Here is a 22,435-nt window from a genome sequence, read left to right as displayed (position 1 = left end):
CCTAAGGGGAGTGTGTTGTCAGTGTCTGTGTGTGTTTCTGTGTGTCTGTGTGCATCTATCTGTGTGTGTGCCTGTCTGTCTGTGTGTGTGCCTGTCTGTCTGTGTGTGTGTCTATGTGTGTGTGCGCCTGTCTGCATGTCAGTGTGTCTGCCTATGTGTCTGTGTGTCTGTGTCTGTGTGTCTATGTTGTGTGTGTCTGCCTATGTGTCTGTGTGTCCATGTGTGTCTGTGTGTCTATGGTGTGTGTGTGTGTGCCTCTGTGTGTGTCCGTGTGTGTCTGTGTATCTGTCTGTGTGTCTGCGTGTCCGTCCCTGTCCGGGGCAGGCTGAGCACTGAGGGGGAAGGCCCTGCAGTATCTGGACAGCCGGAAGGATTCAGGTCCCGTCGCGGATGCGGCGCCAGGCGCGGGGCGGGCTCAGGACTTTGCCCGCGCGGGAGGCGGGCCCGGGTTCGATCCCCCCCGCCCGCACCCACCGCGGGCTCCCCTTCCCGCGGGAGAGGCCAGGGAGCTGCAGGCAGGAGGGGCTCCTGGGCGCTGGCAGGACTCAAGCCCCGCAGTGGGAGAGGACAAGCCGATGCGACAATGAAGGCAGGCAGGGCGCAGCAGTGCTGGGGTAGCAGGGGGAACCGGCGGCAGGTGCGATCCCGAACCTGCCCTCCAGAGCCTGGAGGGCTGGAAGACAACTCACCCCAACCACATAAAGCTCCGCTAAGGAACAGTCTCTCTCTGCATCGCCTTAGCTGCATATAAGCCCTGAAACGGTTGCCATCACCACAAGCAGCTACATTCCCTGGATAGTCCCCACCGCCTCCTGCCCGCCTCTATCTCCCTTAAGCAAGATGGCGGCGGCAGTGTCTCCCGTGGTGCCGCGCGGCGCCGGTGCCGCTGTCGCTCATTGGCGGCTGCGCCAAGATGGCGGCGGCGGCGGGAAAGGCGAGCGGCGCCATGGAGGCCGCGGGCTGCATGAAGACGCTGCTGGTCGCGGCCTCGCAGTTCCGCGCCGCCAGCACCCCGCACAACGCACAACTCCTGCAGCGCAGCCTGCAGGTGGGAGCGGCGCTCGTTCCGCGGCGCGGAGGGAGCGGGGCGTGGGGTGACAGTGGTGTCCTGTGTTACAGTGTGCTGCGGTGTGTTTATGTGTTTACAAATGTGTGCGGTATGCTTATAAGCACTCAGGGCAAGCATAGAGCGTCTGTTACGAGGGATTTTTTTTTCCTCTGCCCAGAAATCTCACCCACAAGGGTCATTTATTTTCACGTCTTAATAAACAGGGTTTGAATGATAAACTGGTTTTGTATCTGGGTTTTGCCAGTTCCACGCAACTCGCATTCCAGTGTGTTTTTTGCTAAGGGCGTAGGCCAATGAGTTTCCCTGACCACCAGGTACAGCCCCTCCTCTGTAACCCTTGTGTACAGCCTGTGTGTACAGCCCTTTTGTGTACAGCCCTGTGTGTGCAGCCTTTGTGTACAGCCCTGTGTGTACAGCCCTGTGTGTACAGTCTGTGTGTACAGTCTGCGTGTGTACAGCCCTGCGTGTACAGCCCTGTGTGTACAGTCCTGCATGTATAGCCTGTGTGTAGAGTCTGTGTGTGTACAGTCTGTGTGTACAGCCCTGCGTGTACAGTCTGTGTGTACAGCCCTGTGTGTACAGTCTGTGTGTACAGTCCGTCGTGTACAGTCTGTGTACAGTCCGTCATGTACAGTCTGTGTGTACAGTCCTGCGTGTACAGCCTGTGTGTAGAGTCTGTGTGTGTACAGCCCTGTGTGTACAGCCCTGCGTGTACAGTCTGTGTGTACAGCCCTGTGTGTACAGTCTGTGTGTACTGTCTTTTTGTGTACAGCCCTGCGTGTACAGTCTGTGTGTACAGCCCTGTGTGTACAGTCTGTGTGTACTGTCTTTTTGTGTGCAGCCCTGCGTGTACAGTCTGCGTGTACAGCCCTGTGTGTACAGCCCGTGTGTACAGCCCGTGTGTACAGCCTGCGTGTACAGCCTGTGTGTACAGCCCTGTGTGTACAGTCTGTGTGTACAGCCTGTGTGTACAGCCCTGTGTGTACAATCTGTGTGTACAGCCTGTGTGTACAGCCCTGTGTGTACAATCTGTGTGTACATCCCTGTGCTCGCCATTGACTGAGTTACTTAATCTCCAAGGTACCTCGTTTAAATACAGAATTATTTTTTTAATCACTGAAACATGTGAGAGTTCATATTTTGCTCTGCTTTCTTGTTTGTATCCCTTGTTAAAAGATGTACAGGGAATACGCAAACCCAACATTATGTGTCTCTATTATGCAAAACATTAATCAAGCCTGCATGTCTTGTTGTGCAGGTGTATCTTTTTCAGCATCTTCTTATCTTATATGGGGTTCCCTGCACTCAGGTTCCATTTTTTCATTTTAGGCAGAGTGTTCCCAAAACAGCACTGACTGCTGCTGCTTATCTTCCTGTGTAGCAATACCTCTGGGATCCTGTCCACATCTCCAGAAAGCAGGATGTTGGGCTCAGCTGAAGGCTGATTGTTAAATGTCTGTGTTGAGCAATCTTTTGAGTTATTCTTTCAAAGTAAATAAACCTTTTGAAGAGTAAAGGGAACACATTGACAGGAACGGAAAACACATATTTTCAAGACATTGTTTTTTCAGCAGATGTAAATACAGATGCTCCGTTACAGTGGCAGTTATATTCTCAGTTTGTCACATAGGACAAAACCTATGTAACACAACTTTTTGCCTTGACTTCTGTGTGAATTATTTTGGTGCAGTTGTGTGATTAAGGTTTTTTTCTCCTTTCATCTCCAGGTTATCTCTGGACTGAAGCTTACACGGTTATTTGCTTCTAACCAGATTCTACCAAGTGAATGTCTCAGTTGCCTTGTGGAGCTCCTTGAGGACACTAATATAAACCCATCTCTGACCTTGTCTGTGATTACTTTGCTATCACAACTGGGTAAGGTTTGCATCTGAACTTTTTTTCTTTTGTCTGGCCAAGGGAAGATAATAGAGGTGCTGATTCTGTGGTGTGGATGATGAATTTCTTGGAAGAAGCATTAGGTATGAAAGATGAAGTATTTTTCATTGTGGTCGAGTGCTTGACTGAGTCACCTGTTAAGATGTTAAATCTCTATGAGAAGCAGATTTGAAGTCATCACTGTGAAATTACAATGATTGTGCTTGCCAGAATTTGTTTCACCACAGGTCAGGGATGATAAATTATTCTCTTGTCTTTTCTTTTTGGGGTCTGAAAAGACTTAACATTTTAAAGAAGTGAGAAACCTGCCTGGGTGCAAAGCTAGTGATAAGCTGTGTTACATCAACAACTGTTGTCACCTCAGTTTACTTCTCCCACTGGAGTGTTTGTAGGGTGGCAGTTTGGGTTCTCCTATAGCTTAGGCCTGTGTGCATCAAATTTCCCAATTGCAAAATAGGTTCTACTGTCTCTTGTCTTTAGAGATGCCTTTTTTTTGTTTGCTTTTCCCCCTCCATTTCACAGAAGGAGGACTTCCCTGTCCTAGGAGCTCTGTGCTTAAAGCACACTGAACATATATGGGGAAAGATTATCTCTTTGCTGCTTAGTTTCTCATCAGGTATGAATAGTTACTTAAGACTTGAGTCCTTTAGGATAATGACTTGTTTATCGTCTCTGATTCATGGAGTTTTATCCTGTCTGAGCTTTCTTTTATGTTTTTGAAACAGTTACTGTAAAATTGTATTTGTTTAAGTTGGGTCTGGAAAATTTTAAGAATTAGTTCACCTCCAAACTGATCTATAGTTTGACATGTCATCCTTGTTTGCTACATATTTTCCAGTTCCCAAGTACAACTGCCTTTTTTATTTTGTTTTAACTGTTGCTAGATAACCCTATCAATTATCCATTTCAGTCTACTTGCCCACCATTGCATGAAGCAAGAAGATGAAAGTATTAAAATTTAAAGTCTTTGAAGTGCAGATTTCAAGATCTCAAACAGAACTAAAACTTCGTGGGTAGGAGATAGGCCATTCCTTCAGAGCCCAAACATCTTAAAGAAAGTGTGATAAGTGTTTTAATTAACTGTATGTTCAGAAATAAGGTAGAAAGGCAAATGCATGGGAGCTGTGATTTATCTTGTAGTTTTTTAAAATATGCATGAAAATCTTGTCAGAGACTTTGGCTTCTACTTAGATTAGTAGCTAATGCAGCAGTTGCTTTTGCTATTAGATAGGGGGTTTTGCTAATAATTCTCAAATTCTAGCTTCAGACAATGAGACTAGAGAAGCTCTTCAGGACACCTACAATCTGACCAGTGTGCTGGCTAGAGTGGTTCATCGAAGTTCTACCAACCTCAGCGACCCAGTCTTGTTACAGGTAACAGGAACTAATGCTTAGTAATGTTTGGCTACTGTTGCATAATATATATTAAGTTGTATGCATACAGTAACCCTTCAAAATCTCTACCTGAAATAACATGTTGAGAGAAAGTTGATCTTAAAAGAACAAAAAAACTCCACAAAAAACACAAATCAAAAGCAACCAAACAAAAACCACTTTGTTTTGTTGAATTTTTTTTAACAATTTCAAGAAGTTACTTCTTGAGAGCTGAGAAGGTCTTTTTCCAGTTGAGGTATATGATTTCTCCTAATGTTCATTAAAAAAGCCTGGAGATTGTTTTGTCTAATACTTTGACAGGTAACTGTGAGGGAGTAAAAAGAAAAGCTGTGGCTGGCTGTTTTCATGGAAGTTTTGCAGGTCGTGTCTGCCCTCCTTCCTTCTGGTCAGTGCCATCTGGCAGGGAATGCCAGGGCCTGTACTTACAGAAGCTTGCAGTGAACATCTGACATCTCCCAGTTTGACCTCACCTATTTTAACCTCTTCTTAAAGTTTTTTTTTAATATGCACAGATTTTCTCATGTGTGGTTCTGAGCTTTCAGTAAGTACTAGCTGTTTGCCTGTGGAGAGGAAAAGCAAAATATTAATTTTCTGGTAGTTCTGTCACGTATGTTCTGTGGAAAATGCATTTGCATCCAGCAAAGGACATATTCCATATTTCTCAAATGACTAGGAATATCACAAGACTTGGGGATCCAAGTCATTGGCCCATCAGTAGGAGAGATACTGCAGTCACCAAATAGGTCCCATAAGACTTTGAAACACTTAGATCTTTACATGGTGAGATTTTATTTCAGCTGCTAACCTGTTCTGCAATTTTTTTCATATCTGAATATGGTAACTTCCATTAATTCACTTATGTGCCCAAAGAGTGCTATATGAAGGACTTTGCTACCATTAGATCTGTTGGCAGTCTTTCCAGCATCCCATAAGCATCTTTTCTGCAAGAGGTTACAAAGTGCTTTTGGGATTTGGATAAGACTTCTAGACCTTTCAATAGAACAAAACCCCTTTCTCACTGACAGAATGGAGAACTTGCTGGTGAAGCAAAGGGGCAAATTGGATGGTCTAAAAGGTAACTCCTCTATCAAAATAAACCCTTACTAATTTCTTTGGGTTTTTAATAAGTACATCAGTGTAGGAGGACATTACTCAATGTGCTTGCAGCAGCTTGTCTAATTGTTATTATAACATCATAGTCTGAAAATTAATTCAGTTTCGGTGTCTTGTTATTTGCTCTTTCAGTTTTAGCTTTTGTACCTCGTAACATTCCTCAGTGAGATGCTTTAGGAAAGACATGTTAATAGCTTTTTATTTCCTCAGGGTATTCAGTTGCTGCAGAGGCTTACCTACAACGTTCCAGTCTTTTGTGCTGGCACCAACATCGATGAATTAATTTCATTTCTAATACATCATGTGTAAGTGTGTACTCGGTTGTGTTTTCTTATGGGAAATAGCATGCTAAGTTCCTAAACTTTTTGAAGACATGTAGCATATTGTACTAACCTGGTCTCCAGAGTGAGATGTGGCATTTCTTTCTCTGAAGTTAACAGAGACTTTTCTCTGAAAACTGTGTTGTTACCGATTTTTAAATGCAGTCATTGTGGGACTGGGTGATTAATTGGTCTCTTAGCCCACCCCCACACCTCTGGGAGCAGGGAGCTAACAAAGAGAAGAGCTGAAAGAAAACTCATGCTTGCCACTAGGAGCAGACTTGTTAGCTTAATAAAAACTTTATTCAAATGTCCTTGTAAGAAGTCTCATGAGTATTAGAAGTATATGCAATAAATGACCTTTGATAGCAGTGATCCTTTGATACTTTGGCGTTTTCAGATGTACCCTGTTAAAAGCTGCCCACACTGAAGGGATTACAATCTGAATTTTGCTTTGCTTGGTGGAATGGTGTCTAATTAAAAAACAAGCTTCCACCAAAACCAAAAAACGAAATTAAAAGTCCCCCAAGCACCCAGCCCCCTTATCTCCCACTCTACAATTTCTTGTAAATAAATTCTAGTTGGTTTAATGAAAACATCTTTTGGACTTTTCTTTTAAGTCAATCCACTGAGGATGAGTTAACGATACCATGCTTAGGACTCCTGGCAAATCTCTGTCGTCACAACTTGACTATTCAAAGTCAGATAAAATCGTTGGTAAGAGTTTTACTTTTGTGTCAAAATTCTCTGGCTTAAGGGCAAGAGTCACTTGACTCTAGAGAATTACCTTAAGCACTTCTCTTCTTCTTATTCTGCAGAGTTGTTGGTTGTTTCTCCCATGTTGGACAAAATAACCAGTAGAACAGGAAGCTGGGTATTCTCTTTCCTTTGCTTCGTTGCTGTGTTGTTACCCTGGCTTGTGTTATGCATTTGGTTTTTTGCAACTGTTCTCTGCAGCTGAAAGGCAAATTTAAAATTTGAGCGTTCTTCCTTAGAAAAATTAAATGATGTTAAAACATAAAGACTGTAGTTGGATTTTGGTAAGTTGCATTAACTTTGGCCAAGAAAGAGTTTTGTCTTTTAAATATAAATCAAATACCACTGATCTTGATGTCTAGGCCCTTGAATCCTCAAATACACATACATATGTGAACTACTTCGTTCTTGTGTCTTCATAAATCTGTCCAGACGTAATTTATTATATCAATTCAGAAATAGAAATTCATCTACATGGCAAGAAATGTACTGTTTACCTTGAAAGAGAGGCAGGGGGCAAAACCAAAGGAGAAACAGTTGTCAGATCTGATCACTGAACAGAGAAGAGATGGGAGTCGATTTTCTCGATTATTTTTTATTACAGACTTTAGCAAAATTACTTTCTCATCTGTCTTTAAAGTAGTGATGGAATTTCTTCCTTGATTGGTTCTTTGTTGGTTTTTTTTCCATCTTTTCTTAAAGAAGTTCAACAGAGATTTTGTCATTCACCTCAATGGCAGTATTGTGCAGTAAACAATAAAAAAAATTTTCTAGGGAGCTGTTATCATGCTAATCTACTTGCTGTGCTATTCATGATTTGTATGACTTATTTATAAATATGTAAAATCTGTAAATTTGGAGGGTTTATAATACCTATGTTTCTCCTTTTTGCTTTAGAATAACGTGAAGAGTTTCTATCGTACCCTAATAAGTTTCCTGGCCCATAGCAGTTTGACTATGGTTGTGTTTGCACTTTCAGTATTATCAAGCCTTACCCTAAATGAAGAAGTGGGAGAAAAAGTAAGTGATACTTTGAAGTCTGTTCTATCCTTAAATTGTAATTAAAACTAATTGTCAAACTGGCCAAATAAAATTCTAATTCCAGCTAGTTTTAATAAGCAAGAGACTCTGAAAAGTATGTGCCGTCTTCTTCCTTTCAGCTCTTTCATGCTCGAAATATCCATCAGACATTTCAGTTAATCTTCAATATTGTTGTAAATGGAGATGGTACTCTGACAAGAAAATACTCAGTTGATCTGCTTATGGATCTTATAAAGAATCCCAAAGTTGCAGATTATCTTACCAGGTATGTCTTCATTTCCTAAAAGTATAAGGTATTTTTCCTAAGTTCAGTTCAGTTTCTTTGCTGTAAGCTATTTGAATTCTGAACCAAACATTGGGCAAAAAAAAATTCCTAGGTGCTTTTTCAATGTTGCTAGTTGATTATAACTGCTGTATCTCAACCTACAGGGTTGCTGGGTTACTCATTTCACACAGAAGTGTGAATCAAAATATATTTTTTTATTGTCACTGAAGGAATATTGAATAGCGTGTTCCCTAATTCTTTGTCTATCAACTATTGGTAGAGAGACAACTTGATGAGTGGGTATCTTGTCTTTTACAATGCTATATCATCTTGAAGTGGAATAGTATGGTAGCAGTTGTAAGAAGTAATAATTTTCCTGGGGGAGCATTACAGAGCAGTTCTGTGGAGGGCTTGGTTAGTGGTACTGAGATTCAGCTAGCAGAATTTAGTTGCTGATTTTCAATCTAAATCAAGCAGCAAAAATAGCTGGAAAATCCTGACTTAGTTTAAGGAATTTGCTTTCATTCTTAGAATATTTTTAAAGCTTATTCTATTTCAAATAGAAATTACATTATCAAAACTGTCACTGTACTTGAAGTGTTTGGGGGTAAGAAAAAGAACAGGGCACTCTCATTCATCACTCAGTATAAATATCTGCGTGGTAAAATTTCAGTATTGTTTTTATATTTTTTCTCCTCTATGTATGGTGTAGATATGAGCACTTTACCTCTTGCCTTGGTCAAGTATTAGATCTTCTTCATGGAAAGGATCCTGATTCATCATCTAAGGTATTTATGGTTTTCAGTTAAAGGCTAAGAGGGTACAATTCCTAATCTAGTTCCTCTTTTGTTGTCATAAGTATGTTGCTTGTGTACAAGAGTTGATAATGAAATACATTGACTTCAGAACTCTTAAGTAACCTAGAGTACCCACCAATTTCAGTTATCCAGAAGGCTGTCAGATTGAATTTGTAATGGTTGTTTTTTTGCCAGATTACACGTGTCTGCCTTCAGGCAACAGACTTAAAGGCAAAAAGCCAATATAAACAACTTTTGTGCTTCAGCTAATGAGAAATTTAAGGATCTACTAGAAATGCAGTGTGTACCCAGTTTGCTGTCTAAAACTTCAACTATACTACTGTGCTGGTCTAAAGGTAAACTGGCAGGAAAAATGGACTCACCACAAGAGAGATTATAAGTCAGAGTTACAATTTAATGAAAGATTTTACAATAAATACACTGACACAAAGAGAAATTGCTTTCAACTCACAAAACCCAGCAGTATAACCCAGTGTCCTGGGGCATAAACCCAAAGGGATTTGTTAGCACTTGTGCTGAGACCCACGTGGTTCCCCCAAGTCCAAAGCCAAAAGGAAGTGAGAGAACTGTTGGTGCAGGTGATCACTGTAGTCTGGTTGAGAGTGGTGGTCTCCTCCTGTTGAGGTCCTGCTGCTCCTCTGAATCCTCTGGACGAGTTGTTCCCGAGGTCTTCTTACCCACCACTTATGTACCCTCAGGGAGCACCCAGTCCCTCCCCCAGGGCGGGGGACTCACACAATGAGTGATTAACTCTGGGAGTCATGGGGTATCCCTGAGCTGCTGATGGCCCATTAGCAGCCATGTCCCCCCAGGCTGGGTGTGAAGGTGCTAATGACTCCCTGGGCAGCTGCTGCTAATGGTCCATTGTCCTTGGGAAAGGAATAGAGGGGGTAGAATACACAGCTTTGATCACCCCCACACAGTGACAACTGGTCCCACCTGCTGAACTAGGACAACTATTTAGACTTCAACTGATGATCAAGGAACCCTGATGCTAATTTTGAGGATTTAAGAATAAACATTCTCACCTTAGTTGAACAAATTGATTCCACATCTGTTTAAGCAGTGAACTGTTACATTCAACTTTGTCACCTTACATAAATGAACCATTGGCTCTGTTGCTAAAGACTAAAATGTGAAAATTTTTGGGCTAAAAACATCTGTGAAACATATCTTAAGCTTTTATTTATGAATGTTTTACAGATTGTAGTTAATAATAAATGCTAATATCCCTCTCTGTGTTTATTTGGTTTATTTAGAGAAGAAGCTTTCCAAGGTTCTTTGTGCATGCTCAGTGACATATGTATCTGTTCATGTGTCAGAATGCTTTCACTTCCCTAGCTTGCTTCATTCTGAGAGCAGACACATTTCTACTGCTTACCAAATCACTAGCAATTAGTCATGCCCTTTATAAAGGAAGGTAAAGCAATACACTGAATACTGTGCAAGCCTTCCCCAATACAATAAACTGTGTTTCTGCTGCTGACTTGGCTTCAAGGAAGGAAAACTATTCCTGAGACAACTGTAAAGTGCTAAAAGGAGTTGCACAGAACTTACATATCTCTTTAGACTTGTGCTATGGGAGTCACAATTTCTGTGTAAGTTCTTGACTTAAAAGCATTTGAACTCTTACTCACTTCACACAGATCTTGGAGCTGCTGCTTGCCTTCTGCTCTGTGGCAGAACTGCGTCATACCCTGCAGCAGGCAATACTGGAACCATCTGGCTTGCCAGTCTCTGGAAACACCAGATTTGTGACTCGCTCCAAGACTTTTGAACCATCTGTTGCATTGGTGCACTTGTCAAACCAGCCATTGGAAGGCTCTGAAGAATGTTCACCTCTAGCATTGCAACTATTCAAAGAGATTTTTGAGGTACCAAGACTGATCATTGAGTTTAAAGAGTTTCTCAGAAGTTCTATTTTTAAATTACTTTAAGCAACTATTGCAATTTAACTTGGAAAATAGCATGTAAAAAACACCTGAAATAAACTTCTTTGTAAAGAGGTTGTGTTGGAATGAACATACTTTGAAAAACCACTGTTCTTTCAAAGCCATGATGTATTTTAGCAATATGTCTAGGTTGCAAGTGCAAGATGTGGCAGTTCATGAAGTAGTGAGGTAGATGGCAAGTTATCAGAATTGCTTTCTAGGAAGTGTCTGCTGTTTCTGTGCTCTTTTTTAAATTTCCTCCTCCAATATGATATTTATCAGCCATCTTAAACCTGAAATAGCAAGAGGCTGGGAAAGCTGGAACATAGGCTGGTGGAGGAAGGGGTAGGGTAGCTTTGCTTTCTTGTGCTGTACTTTTAAATATTGACACAAAATAAATTGTTTCTGTTACAGGATGTTATTAACACTGGGAACAGCATCTCAGCTGAACACTTTGTGGATCTTTTGCTGCCTGTTCTTCTTGATCATCTTCAGATGCCAGAACAGATTGTGGATGAGCTATTAGTGAAGAAGAAATGTGAAAGAATGGTCAAGGCTATTAATGTCCTGACAAATATCCTTTTTATGTGTCTATGAGCAGCTAATTTATTATCCCTCCACCATGGTGTGCTCTAAGGTGTTAGAAGACATGTCCTCCTTGGGTCACTTTAATAGCTTCTAATGACAATAACTGCCTTAATTTTACTTTGGACTGTCATTTTGGTAGATCTTGAATAGATTTCTAATTGCTGGGAAATTATTTTGTAGTACAGTGGTGCAGGATAAAATGTTGTAGTTATTCTACAGTACAGAGCACTTTACAGAGCTTAACTAAATATGAGTGTGTTCTGTTGGAATTACAAGGGGAATTTGGGTGGCTATCTTGATCATTATAGCACTGTTGCCTGGCTAAGTCAAGTGTAGCTCCCAGCCAAATATGCTGTAAATTTAGATAATGAAACAAGGAAAAATAATGTGGAATGATAGTTTCACGCTCCTCTTTGAGTCCTTAGTGTTCACAGTAAGTTTAGGAAGGAGGATATGACTGCTGGATGTAGTCTTGCATCTAAGCTGAGTTCTGTGAAGAAATCTATACCTGCTCACTTTTAGGAACTGCCTGGTCAGTGTTTTGTCTTCTGTATTTCTTTATGCCATCCATTTTATTGTGGTTTCCCTTAGCTGTCTGTTTCTGTGTATAATTAAAAACATAGCTTACTTGCGTTGTGAGTTAAGCGTGATTCAAGTGACTTGTATAGTTGGGTTTTAAAAGAATTTTTAGAGGCTCTTGTGCTTTGATGCATTAGCTTTTGTATCCTTTATTATTAGAAAATAGTGCCTTTTGGTGCTAATACCTAAGCATAGGTATATTGAATTTATTCTTAACTTGGTCTACTGCTCTGTAGAGATGACACACTGAAAATGCATGTCTCGAAGGTACTGACTGGCAGCCAATGCATGTGTCTAATAGAACACCAATTTACTTACAGTGGGATTGATACTGGCTTTGGGACAAAAGTCGTGGACTCTAAAATGTGGTGAGCACACATATTTTTCTAAAGTCTAATATAGCATGACTTGTATGAGATTTGTGATATCAGTGGAAAGTGTATGGTATTTGAAAGTATCATTTAAAATGAATATAAATCAATACTGGAATTAAACCAAACTTAGTATTTTTGTGGGAAGATAATGTTGCTGGTCAGTTCAGTGAGTAAAACCTGGCTTAAACATTCAGTGGTTTTGGCATGAGCTAGAGATCCACTTATGTGGAACAGTGACCTTAAACTTCATGCACTAGTTCAAGCTTATCCAAGTTGAAGCTTACCAGAACTAGCTCATATCACCCAGTTTCTCATTATGCAGAGTTCAAAAATATCTCACGTCACTATTGGAGGGAATTATTGTGCTGAAAATGAAATACACTTTCCCTCAGCTTAGTGTCATTAACCTGAATGTCAATATAACTAAGAAGTACACAGCCAAAATGCCACCCTGACACCCGATCCTGTCAGATCCCAAAAGCTCAGCAGGGTCAGGCCTGGTTAGAACTTGGATGGGAGACCTCATGGGAATAGCAGGGGCTGTCGGTTCTAGTCCTGAGGACTTCGCTGTCACTGTCCAAGCTTGCTTGGATGTGGCAGCTGAACCTCAGGAGTTAAAGGGTGGGGCCAGTTCTGCTGTGCTTCACCTAAAATATCCACTGGGCAGGCTCGAAGGACACGCCCACATGGGTAGAGCCCTTCCAAAATCTTCCTTTGCAAAGCCTGGCCATACATACATACACAGCCAAAGCCCAGTGAAATATAATTGGACCTACAGTTAAACTCTCTTCACTTTGAACTTGTGATATTTTTTTTGTCTTCACTGTTGCCATCCTTGTTATGCTGGAGAAGTTTAGTAGCACATCCAAGCAACTGAACGTGATCTCTTTGGTTTTGGTGTTGTTGCATTGCTAAACATATTTAATGTCTTTGTGAAGGTGTTTATTAATTTTTTTTAAACCGACTGAATTTATTTGTCAGTGCTGATCTGACAAATCTCACTCCTTTTTTTTATCCCACCAAATTTGCTTTGCTACTTGGATGTTTTAAAAGCAAACTTGCTGCAGATATTATTTTGAAAACACTTGACCTCATGAGCAGATTGAAGCAGGATGTACCTGGTATGGAAGTCAGCTTCTACAAAATTTTACAGGTATGATTTTAAAATGTCCTGTGAAATGTATCTGTGAAGAAATGTGTCACTGCACTACAGTAAGTTTTAGTTCTGAATGTTTTGCATGCTTATCTCTGAAGTGGTGAAATTTCTAGGAAAATCTTGTGAACTCCTGTTCACAGAGGTTGTTTCACTGTTAATTCTTATAAAATCAGAGCAGTTGGCTCCTACTTCATTTATTTCAGCATGTGAAATTATACTTCAGCTGCCTGATAGGAATTATCCTTTTAAGACTGCATTAGGAGTGCAGTTTAAAGATAGCAAAGGAGAAAAAACTTACCACAATATAATCATTTGTGGGTTTGGCTATTATTAAATATATACATTAATTTGAAACTTTGCATGATCAAAACAGTTTCTGGTACCTGTTGATCACATGATACCTTAATAATTTACTTTGTAGATGGAAAAGCAATCCAGAGAGTTAAACACTTGTTGCTGTTTTGGAGACTTTTCTTTCAAGAGTGAGAATTGTATAATTTAATGGGGAACAATGAGTTTCACCATCCTCAATAAATATTTATAAAACTTTAGCTTGTGACCCTTTATGTTGAAAATCAAGCACTTGAAGACTTTAGGGAATTAAGTAGTCTCTTTAACTGTTGTATTGGCTTTAATGGGAAAACATGTTTTTAAGTACTCAGAAGTGTAAACTATTTTAAAAATCACGCGTCTTCCATTGACTTCAGGCTCAGAAAGTTAGAAGGGCAAACTTTAAGAACGTAGCTTAAGTATTGAATGAAACGTTTCTGTGCTTATGATTGTGATGTTTTAGTAGTCTGTGTTTGGTGGGGCAATTTTTGTTGTTGTTGACTGCTATATCTTGTTTTGACCAGATTAATGACTTTTTTAGGATCAACGCTTGATTACGCCTTTGACATTTGCTTTAACATCAAACCATAGAGAGCAAGTCCAAGTGGGACTTAGAATACTGTTTGAGGCTGCACCTTTACCAGATTTTCCTGCCATAGTGTAAGTCTATTTTTGTGAGAGGCTGGTTAGATTTGACATTTTTATGGGCTTAGTGATATTCATGTTTTTTGAAGTACTGTTTTGAGTTTATCAGAGACAGAAACTTCAGAAAAATTGTCTTGTTTCTTTTTTATGTGCAGTTATGACACAGTAGTGATCTTGGAGGCCAGAGGAAGCAGTCCAAATGCTGATGGCATTCATTTTATGTCAGATCCTAGAGAGCATCACAGTGGCTCAGTCCTGTCCCTCTGCATTTATTTGTCTGAATGTAAATACTTAGGATGTATCTAATATTCTGACTGTCACATTTCTCTCTCTACTGAACTTTGTCAAACATGTCATTCTTCAGTTCCTAAAGCTTTGCTTACCCTTTTGCAGCAGCTTCCAAAAAAGAGCAGATTAGGATAAGAGGCAGGCAGATGGTAGTTCAGGTATTTAAGTATTTGAAGTGGCCTAAATAAGGGAAAAATATTAAGAAACTCTGATGGAGTCCTTACTTCTGTAGTCTTTGTAGTCTGTCACAGTCTTTGCAACCTGGAAAACCAATCTGAAACTTCCTTTCTCTTTTAGTAGAGCTTTTTAAAAACAAAAAGAGAAATTGATTGAAAGAAATTCCAGATCAGGTGCCTTTTTGGCGTTGGAACTGCTTTTCTCAAGTGAAAGATTTGTAACATAAGCATCTTATCTTGGAATAGTGATTGAATTACTATTTATATGGGGGGGAAAGGAAAGGAAGGTGACCCGACCAAATCATGGCAATTTGCCTTGCTGTGGTTTTTTGGTTGGTTTTGAGAAAGTTTGTGAAGATAGTGTCATGTACAGGAACTTTAGAAAACAAACAAAAATAACACACACACCCCAGGAAATCCTACTGTTTCCATCACAACCCAGAAATAGACCAGTGATAAGAACACAGTAAGAAGGGTCTAAAATTGTGTTCACCCTGAAAACATTAATGCTGTTTTTATGATTACCATAGTCCTGTGCAATCTGCTTAGAGCAGGAGAGTTGAAACTAGGCCCATAGATGGGTCCCTTTCAATCTTAATTATTCTATAATTACACGATTTTGTGGACATTTTTGTAATGGCCAGTAACAAAGAGTCTGGCTGGAAGAATGAAGGATCTCTACAATCAAATATGTCTGGAGTTGTACAATGGAATAGCCAAATAATATGTCTATAAATGCAAGTTAAAAATAGGCTTTGTTCACTTAGGAAGCAATTGAGACACCACTTCACTGAAGTGGTTTGGATAGCTTAGTAACTAAGAAATTTATCAAGAGGAAAAAATTTATCTGGTGCCTCTAAAATCAGCTCTTTTGATTTGTCATTGTTTCTTATTTGAAACATGTCATTAGTAGCTGCCTTGAAAATACCACCCACAAATTGCATACAGACACTGAAATGCAGGTACTGTAATTACTTTGATCTCAGCTTTTGAGATCTCTTCCCTATACAAATTTTAACAGACTGCACTTTTATCTACATACTTAAATTCTGCTCAAAACTTGGAAAATTAAATATGCTGTATGCAATATAGTATTGTAAAACAGAATAACAGAATAACAGACAAGGGAAAACCAAGGTTTATTGGCAACGTTCTGCTTCTCCATGATTCAGTATTATTATTGTTATGGCCAATAAAAATTCTTACTAAATAACTTCTCAATCTTCATTAAGACAAACAGTGGCTAATTAAGTTGAATAATAACAGGTGAAATAACCTATTTCACAGGCTCATTAGAGGCATGATCTGCTCTGCTCATAAAGAGCTGAGCACCATGAAATTCTGTATCTGTTTCTAAAAGTCAGCCATGATACTTTCCCCCCCCCCCACTCTCTCTTATCTTTGGACAGTTTGGGCACATGTCTGATACACATCTTAACGTTCTGTGATAATGCAAATGTGACTCTAATCTGTTTTCCACAAAAAAGTTAATTTTGTTATGAAATTGTTCTCCTCTTCAGTCCTTGCAGTGATACTTGAAGCAGATTGTGTCATTAATAACCTTTATGTTTTACAGGCTTGGTGAAAGCATTGCAGCAAATAATGCCTACAGACAACAAGAAACAGAGCATGCAGCAAAAAGAATCCAAATGCAGACACCTTTGACCAACATTACTTCAGTGAGGTGTTCTTCATCCCATCCTTCAAGTAATGAATCCATAGCTTCAAATATTCAGGAATTAATACAAAAACTTCATTCTGGACTAGAGGTTTGTAGAATTTATATACCCTTGTTAAATATTTGGCACTATTTTACTGAAAGGAATGGAAATTAAAATCAAAATGTCTCTTTACCATGCGTGTATCAGTTGAATTTGGTTTAGATTGTTACGTGCTTAGAATGTGCTCCTTTTACTGAGCTTCTGAGCAGAATTCAGTGATGTTACTTTGAGCTACATCAGAAGCGAGGGCTCCTTACTGAGGTCCCTTTCTCCCGTGGGGTTGCCCACACTCTTCTTAGCTGTCAGATATGGAGGCAGGAGTGAGGTATCATTCAACTGCCTGACTTGCTGGGACACATACAAGGACTCCCTCCCTCCTCCTGCTTCCTGTGAAATAGCCTGTAATAAAATAGAGATACTATGCTGTTTTACAAAAATGTGGTGCAGCTCTTGTAAGCTTAAGCACATCTACCAGTATTTTCCTGTTGATGGCTGTAGCTGACTGTAGCATTCGCAGTTCAATTTTTGTGCTCTTCTTAGAAAGGCACTGTTATTATTTCAGAAGACAGATTTTGCTTCCCTCTGCAGCAGCATGCATTGTGAGTGGGACACTCAAACAAGCACCACATACCCCGTGCTGCTCTGTGGGCCATAATGTCAGATACTGAATATATCTCCTCTTTTCAGTTCAAAACAAGTTCGCTTCTTTGTAGCTGCTTCAGACTGAGTGATGGATTGTTGATTCTATTTTCCTGTGGCTTGAAAGAACAAGATGCAAATTACGAAAATGAGTAGAAAGTTTCTTGATAACAGCTTGGTATCTGTATTAGTGGGATTGCCTCCAGCCTTAGCTTTGCAACTCTCATCTCTTTTGTTGTAACTGATCAAAGTGGAACTCAGTGAGCTACCAGTTCCAGCCAGCTTCCAGAATAATAATGAAAAAGGTCAAGTGAGTCTTCTCTTCCACTGGATGTTCCCAATGATTGGCCTTTTCAGGACTGCACGTGACAGTCTATAGGTGCAGCTCTGTGTTTATATCAATGTAAATCAAAGCAGCCATAGGTGCCTCAACAGCACTAGTGCAGCAGCTTCCAGTATCGTGACAGACTGTAAAGTTGCTTCAATTATTTTTTTTTGACAGAGGCGGGTAAGTTGTTGATGAATTGTTGAGTGACTCTTTTCTTAGACCTTCTAATTAGTAAACTTTGCTTTAAAAATCAATATACACATTCACTTTAAATATTCAGTACTTAATTTCTGTGTGTTCTGTGTGTTGTGTGAAGCTGAAATGAGTGTAAAAACATAACTGAGGAAACACTTTTCATTGTATTGCTGTATAGAGAGAATGAAGGGAACTTAGAGAAACTTTTCTTATAGTAGTCATCCCTATGTCCCTTTTAGGTATTTCAAGTTTGCAAATAGGAAAACAAACTACATGTTTCATACTTTAGGGACAGATCTGAGAACCAGAGCTACCTGGTGGTTCCTTTTAATATGTAAAAAATTGTTATGTAATGGTTCAGAATGGTGCAGAGGTGGCAGCTTTTCAGTAGAGTTCAGTGTATGAACAGGTGACATAGTTTGCACTTGGTCATACATCAGCATATATGAACAGCTGCTCAAAAGTGGTGTTATTGTAGTACTGCCTAAGGTAAAATATCCCAAAATCATGAAGTAGCATTCTCACTTGACTCGGGCATATATTTTAATGAACACTTGGGACTTGTTGTACCATGTCTGTTATCCTGTCAGAACAACTTTCCTGGGCCTTTTCTGTCAATCTGTGTTATGAGAAAGACATGGAGTATGATCAAGGAGTTTTAGCCATATGCATTTGTGCTGTGAATATTAGGGCACATTACTTTAGGCATCCTCTGAGGGGACTGCTAATTCTCCAGCAAAGATTAAACCAAAGGGAGCAATTTTAGTGATGATTTTACCTTTTTATAGTGCTGGACTGATAGTCTACTGCAGATGACTCCTATTAAGTCTAACTAGTTCAATTACTCTCAAACTTTCCACAAGAGTCAGGTTTATGTATTGGAGCAGACAGATGGAGTTCACAAAGCTATTGAGCTCTTTCAGCATGCATTACCTAAGTAGAATCATAGAATCATAGAATCGATTGGGTTGGAAAAGACCTCCAAGATCATCGAGTCCAAACCTTGGTCCAACTCTAGTTCATTTACTAGATCATGGCACTCAGTGCCAAGTCCAATCTGCGTTTAAAACTCTCCAGGGATGGTGAATCCACCACCTCTCTGGGCAGCCCATTCCAATGCCTGATTACTCGCTCCGGAAAGAATTTTTTTCTGATATCCAACTTAAATTTCCCCTTGCAGAGCTTAAGCCCGTGCCCCCTTGTCCTATTACTGACTGCCTGGGAGAAGAGACCAACCCCCACCTGGCTAGAACTTCCCTTCAGGTAGTTATAGACAGTGATGAGGTCACCTCTGAGCCTCTTCTTCTCCAGGCTAAATAACCCCCAGCTCCCTCAGCCTCTCCCCATAGGACTTATGCTCCAGTCCCTTCACCAGCCTTGTTGCTCTTCTCTGGACCCACTCCAGCACCTCAATATCCTTTCTGAACTGAGGGGCCCAGAACTGAACACAGTACTCAAGGTGTGGCCTCACCAACCCAGAGTACAGGGGAAGGATCACTTCCCTGGTCCTGCTGGCCGCACTATTTTTGATACAGGACAGGATCCCATTGGCTTTCTTGGCCACCTGGCCACACTGTTGGCTCATGTTGAGCTTCCTGTCAATTAGTACCCCAAGGTCCCTTTCCGCCTGGCTGCTCTCCAGCCACTCTGTGCCCAGCCTGTAGCGCTGCAGGGGGTTGTTGTGGCCAAAGTGCAGGACCCGGCACTTGGCCTTGTTGATCTTCATCCCATTGCAATCAGACCATCTCTCAAGTCTATCCAGATCCCTCTGCAAAGTCCTCCTGCCCTCCAGCAGGTCGACACTCCCTCCCAACTTGGTGTCATCAGCAAATTTGCTGATGATGGACTCAATCCCCTCATCTAAATCATCAATAAAGATGTTAAACAGGACTGGGCCCAACACAGACCCGTGGGGAACACCACTGCTGACCAGCCACCAGCTGGATGCAGCTCCATTCACCAGCACTCTCTGGGCCCGACCCTCCAGCCAGCTCCTAATCCAGGAGAGGGTACACTTGCCCAAGCCATGGGCTACCAGCTTTTCCAGGAGTATATTATGGGCAACAGTGTCAAAGGCCTTGCTGAAGTCCAGATAGACCACATCCACAGCCTTTCCCTCATCCACCAGGTGAGTCACCTCATTGTAAAAAGAGATCAGGTTGGTCAGACAGGACGTGCCCCTCCTAAACCCATGCTGGCTGGGTCTAATCCCTTGTCCACCCTGAAGGTGCTGTGTGATTGCACTCAGGATGATCTGCTCCATAACCCTGCCAGGCATGGAGGTCAGGCTGACAGGCCTGTAGTTGCCAGAGCCCTGCTTGCAGCCCTTTTTGTGGATTGGGAGTCCAGTGTAGAGGTTTTAATGGTGGCTCTCCTTACATCCCTGAGGATTGAAAATTCTGTTATTTCATGGTCACTATGCTCCAGGTGGCCTCCAACCACTACATCATCCACCAGCCCCTCTCTGTTTGTAAACAGTAGGTCTAGCGGGGCCTTACCCCTGGTAGGCTCATTTACCAGTTGATGAAGGAAATTGTCCTCTATACACTCCAGGAACCTCCTTGACTGCCTCTTCTCTGCAGTATGAAGCTCCCAGCAGATATCTGGCAGGTTAAAGTCACCCACAAGAACAAGGGCTGGAGATTTTGAGACATCTGCCAGCTGCTTGTAGAATAATTCATCTCCTTCATCATCCTGGTTGGGCAGTCTGTAACAGATGCCCACAAGGGTGTCAGCCTTGTTGGCCTTGCCCCTGATTCTGGCCCACAGGCACTCAACCTTGTCACTGCTGACCTCAACTTCAACAGAGTCAAGAGACTCTCTAACATATAAAGCCACCCCTCCACCTCTCCTTCCCTGCCTGTCCTTTCTGAAGAGCTTGTAGCCCCCCATAGCAGCACTCCAGTTATGTGAGTCATCCCACCACATTTCTGTGACAGCAACTATGTCATAGTTTTCCTGCTGCACTATGGCTTCCAGCTCCTCTTGTTTGTTTCCCATACTGTGTGCATTGGTGTACATGCACTTCAGCTGGGCCATTGATTTCATTCTCAACTCGGGCTCTATGCCCTTAGGCCTATCTCTGGAGAGCCCAGTTGCTGTCCCCTTCCCCCTTCAAACCTAGTTTAAAGCCCTCCTAACCAACCCTGCCAACTTATGGGCTACAGCTCTTTTGCCCTTCCTAGATAAATGAAGCCCATCTGGTTTGATGAGACTGGGCAACACGGAGTTTGCCCCATGATCAAAAACCCCAAAATTTTGAGGATAGCACCATCCCCTATGCCACCTATTGGTAAGCTGGGCTTTCCTAAACCTCTCCTCATTTATCTCCTCATTCATCCCAGCTGGCACAGGACCTGAGGCAATTACTACCTGTGCTCCTGTCCCATGAAGTGATCAGGTCAGAGCCTTAAAACCTTTTTTAATTACCCTGGTACTCCTTTTATTAATGTCATCACTTCCAACCTGTACAACCAATAGCGGGTTATAGCCTGAGGGTTGAATAAGCTTAGCAAGTCTTTTCGTAATATCCCTCACCCTGGCCCCGGGAAGGCAGCAAACTTCCCTGTGGGATGGGTCTGGCTGACATAGAGGGTCCTCAGTTCCCCTCAAAAGGGAGTCACCGATTACAACAACCCTTCTCTTTTTCCTCTTACTTGTAGTTGTAACCCGTCTGGTAGACTGGGGGTAACCAGAAGACCTTGTAGACAGGTCTTCTTCCTGACTGTCCTCCATCAGACTTTGTGAGTCCAGGGCCATATACCTGTTTTTTAGGGGCACCCTGGCAGGTGAAAGGGGTCGAGAGGGGGTGTTTTTGCCTCTACGACCAGGCATCTGTTTCCATTCGTCCCCATCCATATGATCCACTCTATCTGCCTGATGGCAGGAGGGGCTGGGCTTCACCACCTCCTGCTGGGCTTCCTTAGGGGTCAAAAGGGTGTGACTCCACCAGTCAATTTCCCTTTCACTCTCCCTTATGTTTCTGAGCCTTTCTACCTCTTCCTTTAGCACTGCCACCAGACACAGCAAATCATTCACCTGCTCACATAGTATGCAGGTGCTTCTCACACTGTCCTCTGGTAGCAGTTCCAGGCTCAAACAGTCTATGCAGCCAGAGGCCTGAGTGGCTGCATCCTTTTTAGAGGGTTCTGTCTGTATTAACACCCCTCTATTGGTAACAGGAGCAACAGCTTTCATTTTTTTGGGAGGCATGACTGCCTTGAGCTGTGAGGAAAGGTAAAAATAAAGTAAAACCAACAAAAAAAACACCAAGCCACAAAAATACCTACATACAAATTTCCAGTAGCAGTAATTGGAAAACATTTCCACAGATGAAGGAGCCGTTTCCTGATATGAGAATATCTGACATAATGGACGTCTACGAGCAGAAGCTGTCGGCATTAGCAGTGAGTACACCCTAATAAGTGTGGATACTGTGCCGTTTGTACATTCAGAAAACACTAATGAAAAATGCTCTTCCTACTTACAGTCTAAAGAAACCAGGCTGCAAGACCTTTTGGATGCCAAGGCAGTAGCTCTGGCTCAGGCTGATAGGCTGATGGCTCAGTACCGATGTCAGAGAGCCCAGGCTGAGTCTGAGGTAAGCATCAGGAGCTTCCTTCTGGGACTCTGAGGTTTGACTAGTAACTGTCTGGGTAACTTTAACTGTGATTGCATGTGAAAACTATGCTGCTTATCTGTAAGCTTGGCTTGCAAGTTAGGGCAGTCTGAATTTTCATCATAAACATCCTGTTTTCCTCTGAATTATTCTTTGGCCCAGTTTTCTTCAATATCCTTTTCCTTATAGGAAGT

The 22,435-nt window shown here is 41.6% G+C and overlaps 1 protein-coding gene across 1 annotated transcript in view; it reads left to right on the top strand.

Annotated features, from left to right (window-relative positions):
* Positions 1 to 931: 931 nt before the first annotated feature.
* Positions 932 to 22,435, top strand: part of CIP2A (cellular inhibitor of PP2A) — a 29,154-nt gene continuing 7,650 nt past the window's right edge. Inside the window, exons 1-16 of the mRNA XM_071572539.1 lie at positions 932 to 1,048; positions 2,797 to 2,944; positions 4,227 to 4,339; positions 5,684 to 5,778; positions 6,414 to 6,510; positions 7,447 to 7,569; positions 7,710 to 7,855; positions 8,568 to 8,643; positions 10,320 to 10,547; positions 11,019 to 11,178; positions 11,998 to 12,139; positions 13,199 to 13,298; positions 14,173 to 14,291; positions 16,317 to 16,509; positions 21,955 to 22,029; positions 22,113 to 22,223. Of these exons, the coding sequence (XP_071428640.1) occupies positions 947 to 1,048; positions 2,797 to 2,944; positions 4,227 to 4,339; positions 5,684 to 5,778; positions 6,414 to 6,510; positions 7,447 to 7,569; positions 7,710 to 7,855; positions 8,568 to 8,643; positions 10,320 to 10,547; positions 11,019 to 11,178; positions 11,998 to 12,139; positions 13,199 to 13,298; positions 14,173 to 14,291; positions 16,317 to 16,509; positions 21,955 to 22,029; positions 22,113 to 22,223 (2,028 nt within the window). The 5' untranslated portion in view covers positions 932 to 946. The remainder of the gene's footprint in view (positions 1,049 to 2,796; positions 2,945 to 4,226; positions 4,340 to 5,683; positions 5,779 to 6,413; positions 6,511 to 7,446; positions 7,570 to 7,709; positions 7,856 to 8,567; positions 8,644 to 10,319; positions 10,548 to 11,018; positions 11,179 to 11,997; positions 12,140 to 13,198; positions 13,299 to 14,172; positions 14,292 to 16,316; positions 16,510 to 21,954; positions 22,030 to 22,112; positions 22,224 to 22,435) is intronic.

The sequence above is a fragment of the Pithys albifrons genome, chromosome 1, assembly GCF_047495875.1.
Source record: "Pithys albifrons albifrons isolate INPA30051 chromosome 1, PitAlb_v1, whole genome shotgun sequence".
NCBI lineage: Eukaryota > Metazoa > Chordata > Aves > Passeriformes > Thamnophilidae > Pithys > Pithys albifrons.
Note: the sequence above shows the minus strand (reverse complement) of the source record. Positions and strands in the feature narration are given on the sequence as shown.